This window comes from Psittacula echo (assembly GCF_963264785.1).
Source record: "Psittacula echo genome assembly, chromosome: 2".
NCBI lineage: Eukaryota > Metazoa > Chordata > Aves > Psittaciformes > Psittacidae > Psittacula > Psittacula echo.
The window spans coordinates 61027564-61041998 of NC_137737.1; the positions used below are offsets into that span (position 1 = coordinate 61027564).

Below are 14435 nucleotides of genomic sequence, written 5' to 3' on the forward strand. Positions count from 1 at the left end.
TTTTCAGAACAGAGGAATCAAGAACTAACATATTTGCTATATGAGAATATTGGAGGTCTGTGTTTTGTAGTCTGTTTCTGTAGCGTTAAGAGCGTGGGAGATGGCTTTGTTCTTTCCAGAAATGGGAAATGTCACTTCTATTTCTGTTTATGTGTCTGCTTCTGGTTATGTCAATGGCAATGAGGGAAACTCAAGGAAACCTCTGTCTCCAGCTTAAGGTCAGGTTTTCCATCACTGACAGATATTTTTTTTTCTGTCATTTACTATCAGTATTCTTGTCTGTTCTTTGTGGTCTGCATACTTGTATATCAGCTCCTTATAGCTGTATGAAGAGGTGTATTTAATTGTACTAAAAACTGGCAAGCCTTCTTACAGAAGACTTTGAAAAGAAAACACATATTTGATCTTCTGGGAGAAGACTAAAAGTACTAATTTGTTTTGAGTGTCATGCAACTAGTCTGGTGCTATCATGAGAACTTACTGCTACTTTGGTTTTTGTTTAACTTTTACATGACAGGCCTGAGGATTTTCTTGTAAGTAAGAGTGTATGTATTTAAAATCACTAGTAACAAAATACTCCCTGCAGTCATTGTCACATTTTTTCAATATCTGGTTACACTCATTCCTAAGAACTTTCACTTTATTTCTAATCTGAGCTATATTAACTGGCTTCATGACACCTTGTATTATAAAGGGTGTTTTCCTGTCTGCTAATCATCTCAATAGCTTTTCTCAGAATTTTCTTGAGTTTGTCAGTAGATTTCTCCATTTGTGACTCTAGTGTTTTTTTAGTGATTATGTTACTGCCAAGCATGGCAGTAATTATAAAATCCTTACTCGTGCTTTGTGTCTTCCTGCTTTAGGTATGTAAGAACTGCACTGGCCACTTTAGGCTACAGTGGTGTTCTGGGCTATTGTTTCTTCTCCTACCGTTTCCTATTGTTCTGAGCTATTGTTTCCTTCTCTACCATTTCCTATTGTTGTGGGCTATTATTTCCTACCCTACCATTTTCTAAGTTCTTGTAAGATTTCCCTGGGAAGCAGTGAAAGTCCCCATGCTGTAGCTATGTCCTACATCCTTTGCTTCTAGGTTGTTGTTTTGTTTGGTTTTTTTTTTTTTTTTTTTTATTTATTTTTTTATTTTTTTTATTTTGTTTGTATTCAGTTATTTGCATTGATTTCTTTCTCCCAGGTCACCATGGTACGGATCCATATCCCTGTCCTTTTCTTTATTTCTGATTTCTCTATCCTGTGTCACTTGTAGGTTCTGTTTGTTATGTTCAGGTTAAATTAGAAGAGTCCCAGAACCCTTCCTCTTCTTTATACCTCGCATCTTTGTCTGTTTGCTGCTGCTCATGCAGATGGCTTCATTAACTTATCCACAGTGAGTTTCAGTCACTTTCATCAGTAGCCATGGTCTCATTAGTACCACCAGTACAGAGAAATTACTTGCTTCATTGTGCATTCTTTTGTGGTTGTTCAGTATTGCAGCTCAGCTGCCACCATGCAGCTCCATCGGCAAACTTGGAAAAAGTCTTTTCTGATGTGTCCTACAGTCTTTTCAGGTCTTGATTAACTAAAAATTTTACAGCTTTTAATGCGTTTATGTCTCGTGACCACTTCTGGATCATTTTAGTAAAATTGCTAAGTCAAAGTAGATGAAAGTTGTAAGGTTTTGTGTATCACTTGGCCACAATGAAAATAGACTCTTTGTCTGAATGCCTTTTTTCAGCTTTCTTGGGCAACACACGGCCAGTATTTGCTTTTCATCTGTGTGTCACTGGGAATTCCTCAAAAAGTTCTTGTGAAGGATTGTATCCCTAAGGACCACTTGAAAGTCTAAAATATCTGTTTGATTTTTTCCATTATTTCTGGCATCTTTAAGGAATGGATGGGACATAATTTTCTTGCAGGAGTGATACAGCTAGGTCTCTTGATATTTAGAAGACTAAATTCGGAATTCACATGATGCTTTTTAGTACTCTTCCAGCCACAGTAGTAATTAGCTTGGAATGGACACACGAGATCAGTTTTGACAGAATGTGTATCTTTATAGTCTTGGAGACTGAAGCAGTGTTGTTTCTTTGGTGTACTTGAGAGAGTTTAGTCTAGATTTAAATGTCCATGACTCTGTATTTCATAACTAGGAAATGTTCATGACATTCAGCTTAAGACATTTGTAGGGAAATCAGAGTAAAGCTCTCTAAATCTGGCTTGTGTCTTTTATTTGTACATAACAAGCTTGTCTGTCCTGGTTCCACGTTTCTTCTTTGCTTTAGTTCAAAATACAACTTCCTGGTTTTGTTCCCATAACTCCATGACTATAAACAGATAAATATTTTATCTCATGAAACTCTTTACTAATATTTATTTGATAATGAGATAGCCAGAATGAAGGTAACATTCTAAATAAATTTACAAACGCACCATTCCCCAACACAATTGCATTATTAGGATGATGATGGTTTTGATGGGGCTAAGGGATAGGACTAGGAGTTAGTGGGATGTCAAAGTAAAAAGAGAAGGAAGAAATTTTTGAATTAGAATACAATTTTTTTCAGGATTGGGAAGTGAGGACTGGGCATTCTGCCTCTGTGCTAATGGTTGCTGCATTAGGTGACTGCTATAGGTGCAGAGGAGAAGGGGAGAATGCAGTTCTATTGTTTACGCAATATTTTTCTTATGTTCTCTTCTCTGCTTGACAGCTGCCAAGTCCAGTTAGGGATCACTCACAGCCATTCCACTTCTTGGTAACAGGCAGACAGCAAAATACAGATTCAGAGTTGGGGAATCTCTGTTCCCCTCTGGAAAATTTCCTGCTCTCTAGATGAGGAAGGATCTTTCTGTTCCCTGCCTGGGCTTCTCTTGCTTTCTCTGTTAAGTTTTACATTGTTTGGGAAGATCCTTGTACCTCTACCTGAGTGAAGACGTCTGAGCACTTTGATGCCATGTGCAGCTTTGTAAAAAATGAATCTTGTTCAGCAAGCCTGCCTTCTTCTGAGGAGATCACAGCATTCTTTGATAACAAATTGTGTTGATACTGTTGGATTTCTTCAAGCCATTTGATCTGTTAATTAAATTAATTAATTAAATCTTAATTAAAAATCTTACAGCATAAGTAAGACTATCAGTTACCTTAAATTAAAAAGTCCCGTACTGTCAATTTGAAGACACATCAGTGAATGGGTCATTTCCAGTGCTGCTGCCCTCAAAATGGATGTCAGCGTGGTTAAACTTTTCCCATGAGAATGAGGGCCTGCAACTGTGGGGCTTCTTCCAGATGTCTCAGAAGGGCTTTGTCTCCTTCTTGATCAGGGGGTTTGTAGGAGATGCCCCTTGCAGTGTCACCTGCTCCAGTGCAACTCTCAGCATTTGGATGAAGCCTTACCTAGTGTGCAGCCTTTTGTAATTGCCTTCCAAGCTGTCATACTGTGCCATTCATAGACATTATCCCGTGATACTTTTCATATTCCAGAAATGAAGTGTTGCAGCTGTTCCCTGGTTTCTGTTTCTGTTTGATAAGCCTTGCACATTTGTTTGCAGGCACACGTGGTGGGGCCTCTACATTGTGCTGCTTTTACAAGGAAATGGTGAGAGTGTCTCCCATCCTGCTATTCTCTGCACATTGTCCTCACTGCCCCCACTTATAATTTTTCCATTCTTTTGTCACCATCAATAAATAATCCATGGAAATCAAGGATAAAGGTGCATAATTTAATATGTTCTTCTTGATTTTTAAATTTTTGAAACATTTGCATTTTCACAATTGGAAAAAAAAAGAACCCCTGACCTCTAGAAAGACACTATCTTACTAATGTTAATAATAATCTATTCCAGTTATCTATATAATTCTAACCTAAGGTTTAACATACATGCTTCAAAACTCAGATGATGGGATTCTGCTACTAGGTGCTTATTGTAGTTTCTTGAAATAGATATAGGCCAGAATAGAGAATTCAGGTCTTGAAATACTCACTATGCATTCATAGTTAGAACTTTTGTAGAAGAGCGGTGGCTTTAATGGAGCTATGAACTTTTCAGTTAGGGCAAACTATGCAACAGGAAGGAATTAGCCAGATTCTTATCATGTAAACACCAAGATAATTGGGGTTTGCTTACTTATGAAGAAGACTGAAAAAAATAATTATGTACTACTGGCTGGAGTGTAAGAGTACCTTTATCTTTTTGAGCTAAGATGTACCAGAAACAAAGAAAATTCTTCATTGCGATGCAATATTTCTAGGGCTCCCCTTTAATTTTCATATCAGTCTTGAGGGAAATTGGGAAAGAGTGTGGAATGGTAACATTATCATGCCTCCAAAAGATTATTCCAATTGTAGTGTGAGAGAGCAAAAGACTGTAAGAGCAGCCCAAACTAGCCTGGATGGACCTTTGATCTAGCCAAGTATCCTGTCTTTACTGTGGTCATATCACATACCTACAGAAGAATACAAACACAGGCAAGTACAGTTCTTCTCCCTGATACTCTTCCAAACTGCAGTCGTTTGCAGTTCAAGGAATTATGCAGTATTATCTTTGTTGTATTTATGCTTTCTTAACATCTTATAATTTTAATATCCAGTTTTGTTATAGTTTTGAATACCCTTTCACTTTCATGTGGTAAGATGTAAAAGTGTGAAATAGAAATATTTATTGACGATTACTGCTGTTTCTACAAGCTTCTTAGAAATTTCATTAGATCTTCGGTCCAGTACCCTGCAAACTAGCTGGAAAGTTATCACAGCTGTAGTATATGCTCAATCTTGAGGGCTGTGTAGGCCAGCAACCTGCTTCATTGTGTGCCTAGGAGTTCATGAACTGAAGCTATTTTTTTAGGTTCAGAATTTTTAATTGACTGCAGTACAGCATGATTAATTTCCTCTATGCAGAAGGAACTGAGGAATCTTTTCTTTTGTGTGTGACAGGATAAAAGCATTGAGGTATTTTGTTGGGTCCAAGGGTTTATATTCTGTGTGGGGAGGAAGTATTGCCTAACTGTCTTTATTCTGCAAGCTGTCTGGGAACTCCTTGATGTTTCCAGGGCAATGCTTGCTCTGTATGCTTCACTCTTAAAAATGTTCATGTTCTTTTATTATTTTGCTGATACTAAGACTTTGTGAAAGGATACAAGCAGTTAAAAATACAGAGGTTTAGCTAAAGCTGAACAGAGTTTTTGGCTCCATGGTTTCTGCTTCTCCAAAGTGTTGGTCCTGCTGCAAATAGAACATCTCAAACAAACAAACAAACAAACAAATGAGGTTGAGGGAGGCATTTATTAGATAGTATTGATCAGTCTAAATACAGGAGAGAAGAATTGTTCCTCTTCAGGATGGAGAAGAAAAGTATGAAGGGAAATGTATGAGCAGGATGGAGAAGGTGTATAAAGAATGCCTTCTGACTGCTGCTCCAACTATGCAAGAAGATGGCATCAAATGAAGCTAACAGATGGCAGGTTCAAAATGAGCAAAAGGAGGTACTTCTTCACACATAGGTTCTGGAACACCATGCCTCAGGCTGTTGTAGGTACTAAAGGGCAACAACTTTCAAATGCTGTCAGAGACACAATGCTAGGATAGATGACTGTTGGGATGACCTCATGCAATAGTTCTTGTGTCCTTGCAGAACAGGGTGAACAGGTGTATGCCTGGTATGTCTCTCATAGATGTTTGTGTCTTACATCAGATTAAAACTGTAGACTTCTGATTCTAAAGCAGAACAGGAATATGAACTACCTCTAATTCCTATAGAACAGAAGTATTATAAAAGTTAAATATTTTAGTTATATAGGTGAAAGCTAGAGTGAATATTGTAGAAATAGACAAGGCAGTCCAGTAGATTTATTATAATTACTTACAGTTCCTTTCTTTTATGGTTTGCCTGCATGACTTACACCCAATTAAGAACAGACTCTTTGACGTAAGGGTGTACTTGCCCATTTCCAAGCTCAGATCATTAGATCTTCCACCTAACCTACTTCTTATCACCTCCTCTGCTAACTTCTTTGGAAAAGGGAGCTAGGCTTTTCTCAGTGATGTCCAGTGATAGGACAAGGGGTAATGGGTGTAAACTGGAGCATAAGAGATTCCATGTGAACATCAGGAAAAACGTCTTTACTGTGAGAGTGACAGAGCACTGGAACAGGTTGCCCAGGGGAGTTGTGGAGTCTATTGGAGATATTCAAGGCCCGGCTGGACAAGTTCCTGTGTGATGTACTCTAGGTTACCCTGCTCTTGCAGGGGGGTTGGACTAGATGATCTTTTGAGGTCCCTTCCAATCCTCGGGATTCTGTGATTCTGTGAAAGGGGAAATAGAAATGGGGTTTGTTAATTGAACTAATGTAGTTTAACTAGTGTATTGAAATATCAGTAAAAGTTGGCAAGATCCTAAGTCGACACCTTATAGCTGTCATGTTGAAACTGATGTGAAGTTTAATTTCATCTCAGTCAAGAAGATGTGTTGACTAAAGGGCAGTTTTTACTTATGATGGATAACACTTGTTTTTAAAAAGTCAACATGATCACCTTTATTTTTAGTCTAGAGAGAACCAATACTTTTTTAGTTTAAACAGGACAAATATACTGTGCTTTGCTTTGCTAAGAGCAGTGGCTCCCAGGCTGCCTGTAGCTAAACCTCACTTGAAAAAAAAAAACAACCAAAGATCCATGATTCAGACCTTGTGGATTCAGCTTGGGTCTTCCAGAATTCATTAGCTTTAGTTCTGTGCTCCAGCTTTACAGTCGTATGCTTCTACTATGCCACTGAGACCTGCCCCACTAATGGGGAACTGCTTTAGGGGTAACTCCTTCTGAGCACATCTGTCTAAGGTCTGGGAAGGTGTCGGTATTATTGCTCTAGAACATAGTAGATTCTTGCTTCTAGTGCTTGGATATTCCTTGCTTCCTTCTCAGATCCGGGAGCTGGTTCCTGAGTCCCAAGCCTACATGGATCTGTTGGCCTTTGAACGCAAACTAGACCAGACCATTATGCGGAAGCGTGTGGATATTCAGGAAGCGCTGAAGAGGCCAATGAAGGTATGTAATGAAAACTTTTTACATTAAGTTAGGGCGAAAAAAATAATCCTTGTATGAAATGGCGGAATGATCTGCCCAGTCCTGTTAACAGGTCAGACAAAGCTCCTAAGAATAAGCAGCTGGGGAGCAGCATGCATAGAAAAGTGGTGGGGAAAATTCTGTGGATATTACCAGCTCTGTCTTCTGAGAGGCTTTAATAAGGAGAATAATAGCTTCTGGATAAATAAACACTGGCTTTGGAACTTTTTATTAGAATGATTAAAAAGAAAGTAAGAGATTAGAGAGGTGTGCTAAAGAGATGTATTAAATTTCCTATTAGAACTCAGTCATAAGCTAAACTTGTGGAATAATAAAACATACAATGGGAAGAATGACTTACAGGAAAATTATTAAAGATCCTGCAAAAATGTACACATTCACATAGTCTGTAAAAGGATGATTTATGTAAGAAAAGAATGGATGGCATTTTCTGCAATTTCTATTAGATTGAGCCCAGCACTTCACCATACATAATACCCTACCAAAATGGTCTTTTCCTAAGTTTTCTGAGTCTATTCAACTGAATCACAGAAAGTTTAGGTAGGTGGAAACTGGAAGTCATCTAATTCAACCTCCTGCTCGAAACAGGGTTGTCAAGGCCTTATGTAATTTGGAAATCTGTATGGATGGAGGTTTCACAGCCTTTTCAGGCAACCTGTTCCAATGTTTGGCCACTTTTATTGTGAAGAATTTATTTTCATTTCTGTGACTGTATTGAATGCTCATACTCATTCATATAGTAAGTGTTGTAGTATGAATAGTTATGTGGCTGCATGTCTATTGTGAAGTAAAGCTGTCATTTTTGTCTGTACCAGCGTAATGGGTATCAGCCCAACTAAGATCAAGATTCCATTCTGTTTGTCACTGTACAGGTATGTGATAAGATGTGGAAGGCCTTTACCTCTGATGTTTTTCCAATTCATATATATGAAACAGGAAAAAAAAATGGAAAGAATTGAGTTCCATTAGCATATCTACTTATGGATAGGAAGTGAAGTGTGGATGCTTTAAAGCACAAGTTTGTAGTCAAAAAGTGTTGTATATAGTAGACTGAACTGACTTGAAATAATTTGCCTTAGCTTCTTAATGTCTGTAGAACACCATTATTTTAAACTAGCGAGGAACTTGGCCATGTTTGAAACTAATTGAAGACTTAGACTTGCATTCATAAATCTGCAGGAATATGTTTATTCTGTGGCAAACTCTTTAACTAGGGAGTTGATCAGTATATGAGGTTCCAGCTCTGAATATCCAGAGATGTCCAGGGCCCTGTAATGGGGAAGAGTCAGGAGGCACAGCACTCTACAGAAACTATAGACAGAAAATTCCATTTCCATCTAGGGCTCAGCAGACATTTTAAATATCAGTTACTCAGCTAGTTAACATCTAAAGAATGATCAATCAGATGTTTTTCAAATTCATGTCTAGACTTAGCATGTAGCAGCTGTGAAATTCAAGACCTGTCAAAAGAGAGCTAAGCCCAGATAATTTGAGGTTGTTATGATATTAAGTGTATTCATTTTATTATAGCTGGAGCGTAAGTAGCAGCAGTAAAAGTTATCTCTACATTTCCACCTCCTATAAAAGCTTTTGTAATTTTGAAATATTTGCCTTAAAACAGTGGTTCCCAAGTTGGGATTGTAATCCTGGTAAAAATTTAAATTTGCCTGAGGCATGTGATAATATGTAGGGAATATGCAGGACTGCTCCAAATTACCAGTTGTAATTGCACTTACCATATTGGTCACAGTGATTGCATTGTAGCTAGAAACAGTCTTTGGCAACCACAAGTTTATGGTCTAGTGTTGCTGACATTTTTCTCTGAAGAGTAATTATTCTGGAGAAATTTTGGGAAAATGTTTCAAACACTTTTGATTGGGGACAGTGTATAAAATTTGCTTGGTCTTTTGATCCTACTTGGACATTCTGTGAACAGTTGCTCTGTTGAAACAGATGACAGCTGTGGGGTTGCTCAGAAAGCAAGGAGACTTAGGGCTTGTGAGGTTGGTTGAGGGTGGGGAAATGGCTTTCACCACCTGCCAGCTCACTTTACCACTGTTAGCAATCCGCAGCTCCCAGCTTATTCACTCCAAATGCTGCCTTGTCTTTTCTCTGCCTTTGGGTACTAGCATGTTCTCTTCTGTCAGTCCTGTGTGCTTGGGCTACATTCTTGTCTGCAGAGCAGTATTTGCTGCATGCCACTTGTTGCAAGAGTCCTTGTACCGACCTTATGGAAAACTCATGCACTCAGAATTCCATAAAGGACTTTTTAAGAGGGAGTCAGGCAGACAGGGCTGTTTGGCTTCAGTGTGGCCAGAGGTACAGATATAGCAAGCTCCATGGCCTGAAGGAAACAGAAACCTCATGGCTCAACTCCAAACAAATAGATGTCATTAAAGAAGAATGCATTACTGAAGATCTGGACAGCTAAGGCCATGGTGGACTTTGGGAGTGGGATTTATTTGGCTAAGTATAGACATCTACATTGTATTTATTTATATGCAAGCTAGTCACTCTGGACTCCCTTTATAGTCAAGAGATTTAGTCAGTTTGGGCAGTGGAGTTCAGGGCACAGTACTGTAAACAGTAGTAGATGTTTAAAAGAATATAGATAAATCATGCCCTAAAAAATGCCTGTTTCTCTCCATTGTGTAAGCCTGAGATAACTAGTTGTGGACATAAACATAATTTTAAGACTGAGATGATTTTCATATCAAGATCACCTGGGTGAGAGGAGACCATCTAGTGGCCCATCCCACAAGCAAGTTGCCTGTTCCAAGCCCTGGCACCACAGACGATATTTTTGTCTCACCCAAGCAAGGGGCTGTCGCTCTTTCACATTGAACTGATGAGGGATATTGACCAGATCTGTGTGTAGTTGGAGTTCCTCAAACTAAATGCTCTTTCCCCACTTTGAGGTTTTAAGATAACTGAGCAATTACTGTTGGATTGCTGGCAGAAGGAAATTTGCATTTTTTTTTTTCTGAAACACAAAGGTTTCTTCATGATCCTCTATCCTCCAGGCAAACAGGTTGATTTTCTTTTTTGCTCAGTATGCCTTGAGCCACAGCTCACTCAGATCTGTATCTGAGCTCTAGAGTTCTGCTGTTTTAAGAGACTCTCATCTTTGCTGTGTACTGAGTTCTATACCTGCAAGGGATATTCTTAGAGGCAGAAGAATGAATTATATCTGGGGATTTTTGCATCATACTCTGAACCCTACTGTCATTGGGCTCCTGGAATCAAACCTGTACTCACTTCAGTCAGCAAATGCAGTTGGTATCATTTTCTCCAACTTGAGCAAAGCATTTTACTCATTCTTCATGAGATATTATGGAGAAAGAGCTGGGGATTACTAAGGAAAATTTAAGGTAACTGGGAGAAGTGGCAGCTCTGTCACTTCTTAGCTGTTGTAGATTCCCCTCTGTACTTTGACGTCTGTGGCACATGGGCAGCGTACTTCCTTTTCTGTGATTGTCGTGTTGGACTTGGCACTGGCTGGGATTAAGTGGAGGAATTCCTGCTATAAAACACTTGCCAACTGATTTAAAACATCATTCAAAGTGATGAGCAACAGAAAAGTCCTAGTACTGCTGCAGAAGACCCTGGTGACATCTGACTTGTTAAAGCTGGAATGCAGTGTCAAAATGAATGGTTCAAACTAGAATGATAATGCAAAAAAGTGCTTCTGGAACAACCTAGAGAAAGGAATATTCACCTTGTGTATGTCAGTTGGCTTTTATATGTGAATATGAAAAGAAAAAAGGGAGGGACTGGTTGTGGCTGCCTTTTAGGTGGAGGGGAGGAAAAGTATCAACAGGTAGGCTGAATGACGATGTTGGCACAAGAACAAATGCGGAAAAGGTGCCTGAATGAATGTAATTGTCAGAGAAGACTCCAAGGAGGGGGAAAAAAGATTTCATTTTTGAAATTGTATCTTCATTGGTTCTGAAATGCATTACATGATACAGATCTGTAACCCGGACTTACTGTTTCTGCCAGCTCAGTGACCCCAGACCCCATCAAGCACTACAGTGGTTTTCATAAGATATTTTCAAGCTCTTCAGGGTAAATGTCTGCACAAGCCATTTGAAGTAGAAATATGTTGAAGGTAAAACAGAATTTATAACAATTTAAATTTAAACAAAACAATCTATTGAGGGAATTTTATTAGGAATTTTCTCGTCTTTATCATCAACGATGAGATTTACAAAATAAAAAAAAAGCTGAATAGCTTATAGTTTCCCAAAGTGTGAGGAGATCAGTCTACAACAGATACATCCTCTAATTAGCATGCGGTTGTATGTGGGGAGAGTTGGGTCATGGCTTGTGGTTGTCCTTAGTCTCAATATGTATCTTGATCTGCAGTCACCTAATCTTTGAAGGTCACCTCAGAGTCAGTGGGCTTTAGGTGAGTCCACCTCCTTTTGGGTACCCTGAACTTGGCCCTAGGAGTTCCCAGGTTTTCTTCCCTGGACTGATGTGGGGCTTCTTACATGTTATTATTGAGAGGACTGAGTTGCCAATGGGACCACATCAGTGTGTGTTACTCCATTACTGGCTGGCTTGTTGCCTAGATAGTTACTTACTAGCAGAGCCTGTGCCCACAGCCTTACCATATTATGCTGCTTTTAACTAGTTAGGACTGTATCAAGCCACTGGGTAAAAGGTTCCTCAGCCTTGACACAAACAGGCAAAGGGTGTGTGCATTCTTATCTCTTAACTCTTCATTCTTAGCTGAAGTTTTTGATGAGAACATGATAAATCTTGCATGATCACCCTCTCTCTCCACATGCAGTGGCAATAGGAATTATGAGGCTCGTGTTGATCAGTGTCCTTACTAATAGTGACCGGTAACAGGATCACAGATTGGTTGGGGTTGAAAAGGACCTCTGGAGGTCATCTTGTCCAACTCGCCTGCTCAAGCAGGGCTAACTAGAGCTGGTTATCCAGAACCTTGTCCAAATGGCTTTTGAACATCTACAAGGTAGGACATTCCACAGCTTCCCTGGGTGTTTAAGGGGAGTTTGTTTCAGTGAGAGTTTTTTTGTTGGTGGTGGTTTTGTTTGTTTGTTGGTTTTTTGTTGGTGGTGGTGGGAAAGGGGTTTGTTTGTTTCATTTTTAAGAGCTTTTGGCTTTGGTCCAACCCACTGGTAGTTCAAAAATAGACCAGTTGTGACTAATTAATGTGTGTATTTATGACCACTAGAGCAAGATATCAGAGATGTAATAGGTATTTCATTATGTCACGTCTTTAAGTCAGGACTGGATATCTTTTAAAATGTGCTGCCCTGTTTGATGAATGATTAGGGCCTGTGTTGCACAGGAAATTAAACTGGACAATAAAGTACCTTCTGCTTTAAAAATCTGCAAGTTCTAAATGTGTGTTCTGTGACAGTGAGTTCTATGGGTTAACTATGGTTCGTTATGCTTTGTATAGCATACATTACATACTTCCATTGATCAGCTTTGAATTTACGGTTTTGTGGCACAATTTTATGTGTTCTGCTTTTTGCGTTGTGAGATAAGGAAAACACAAACACCATATCTCCTTCTTCAGGTCAGCCTATATTTTAAATACATCTTTCATGTTCTTTAATGTTCTCTTTTCTTAAGTAAAAAATTCAGTGCTCCCAATCACTGTAGAGAAAGAATAATTCAGTGCACCTAGCTATTCTTACCACCCATTAGTATCCACCTCCTGATTTTCTTCCTGAAAGAGTGCAGTATACAACTGCCAGATAAGCTGCTGTAACTGATTTTTTTAGATTATTGTTCATACTATTCTCCATTTTATTCCTCTATAACATTTGTTTGACTTTTTGGAGGTTTGCGGGGGTTTTTTTTAGTTGAAGTTTTTCTAGAACTGTCTACAGGTGTTCTTCGTGTGTTAGTCCAATTTTGAACTCAGTAAATACTGGGTAGTTCCTTTTAGTATTCATGATACTTGTTTATTCTACCAAGTCACTGATTTTCCTGCTTCAAGTTGGCCATTTTTAAGTTCGTGTCCATCTTTTCTTGCCATGAGTTACCTAACTAATTTTATTTCTTCTACAAATTTTGACCTATCTGATTGTTGCTACTCTGGGTGAGCGATACCTCTGTATTCCAGTTCTGATGTGGACACGTTTGATTCTTTTATAATGCTCAGACTTAAACATTTGTTATTTCTATACATTGTTCTTTTTGTCTCCTGATTTCTAGTCTCCATGCTACTTTATCTTCTCCTGTTCTTTTTATTTCCTAAAAAGTGTGGGGGTTTTTTATTGTGAGAAAAAGTAACAGTTACTCTATGTGCAAATGCAGAAACACAGATGTTAATCTTTCCTGTGCTTTATGCATGAGGTTTTTATGCTGTGTTGACATACACAGAAATCCATCCTTAAGATGTGCATAGAAAGCTGTTAATACAATACTGTTCCTAAGATCAGCAGGCAGATTTCCTTGATTCATCTTCTGATAACTTTGTTTGAAATCCCAAGCACAGCTTCTCTGGAAGTGTCCTGTAATTACTGTGTCCTGCCTGAGAGGTCACTGAAGGAAGCTTTAACTTCAATATTTGATGGAGATTTGTCTTGGGGGTATCACACAGATCATAGTATCTTCAGATGACTGGATTCTGATTTAAATTTTAAGGATATAATGCTAATGGAAGCTGGGAAAAAAAAAAAAAAAAAAGCAATATGGACCAGAGGCAGTTTTCTGAAGAATTTGATAGATTTCCAGCATTACACCTATGGGGAAGGCTGCTCTTTTTAATATGACTGCTATTTCAGGTTCATTTTGCTGAAGACAAGTCAAAGATACATCTTAAAGATGTGTATCTCACACTTAGGGAATAAGCAGATTAAGCATTTATTGATTTTTGTTCAAGAGGTTATTTGATTCGCAGTGCTGATCAGGTCTCTGTCAAGTTCCCCCCTGTTATTTTTTTCTGTGTGGGTGGTAAAGTTTCAGTGTGTCAGGAGAGATGAAATGTGATGCTTTCTTCTTGCCCTAGAGCTGCAAGTTTTCTCTCTAGTTTTTGCTCCAAGGTACTGAGAATCCTACCAGTAAAAATCAAGGCCACAGGTTTTGGTTGGTTGCTTTTCTGTTCTCTGAGAGCCAACCATACAGAGAGGAGAACTGATTTTAGATCTGTGCTATAATATGCATTGCTAAGAAATTTGCAGAATTTGTTGAAGGGCAGTGTCTTCTTCCTAAACTACATTGCACTGGTGTATTTAAGCTGCACAATATCCTAGTTGCACATAACTGATATTGTATCATTTCCTGCCTGGATGAGATGGAGATGAAAGAATACCTCACACTCAGAGCCTTCTGGATATGAACTTGACACTTTGGGTGTGTATCTTCAACCAAGGG

General features: G+C 38.7%; 1 protein-coding gene across 1 annotated transcript in view; it reads left to right on the forward strand.

Moving 5' to 3' along the window:
• Nucleotides 1–14435, forward strand: part of SMARCD3 (SWI/SNF related BAF chromatin remodeling complex subunit D3) — a gene marked incomplete at its 5' end in the record, with an annotated part of 55179 nt that overhangs the window by 23881 nt on the left and 16863 nt on the right. The window contains one exon of the mRNA XM_080611075.1: nt 6909–7031. Coding sequence (XP_080467201.1) covers nt 6909–7031 — 123 coding nt within the window. The remainder of the gene's footprint in view (nt 1–6908; nt 7032–14435) is intronic.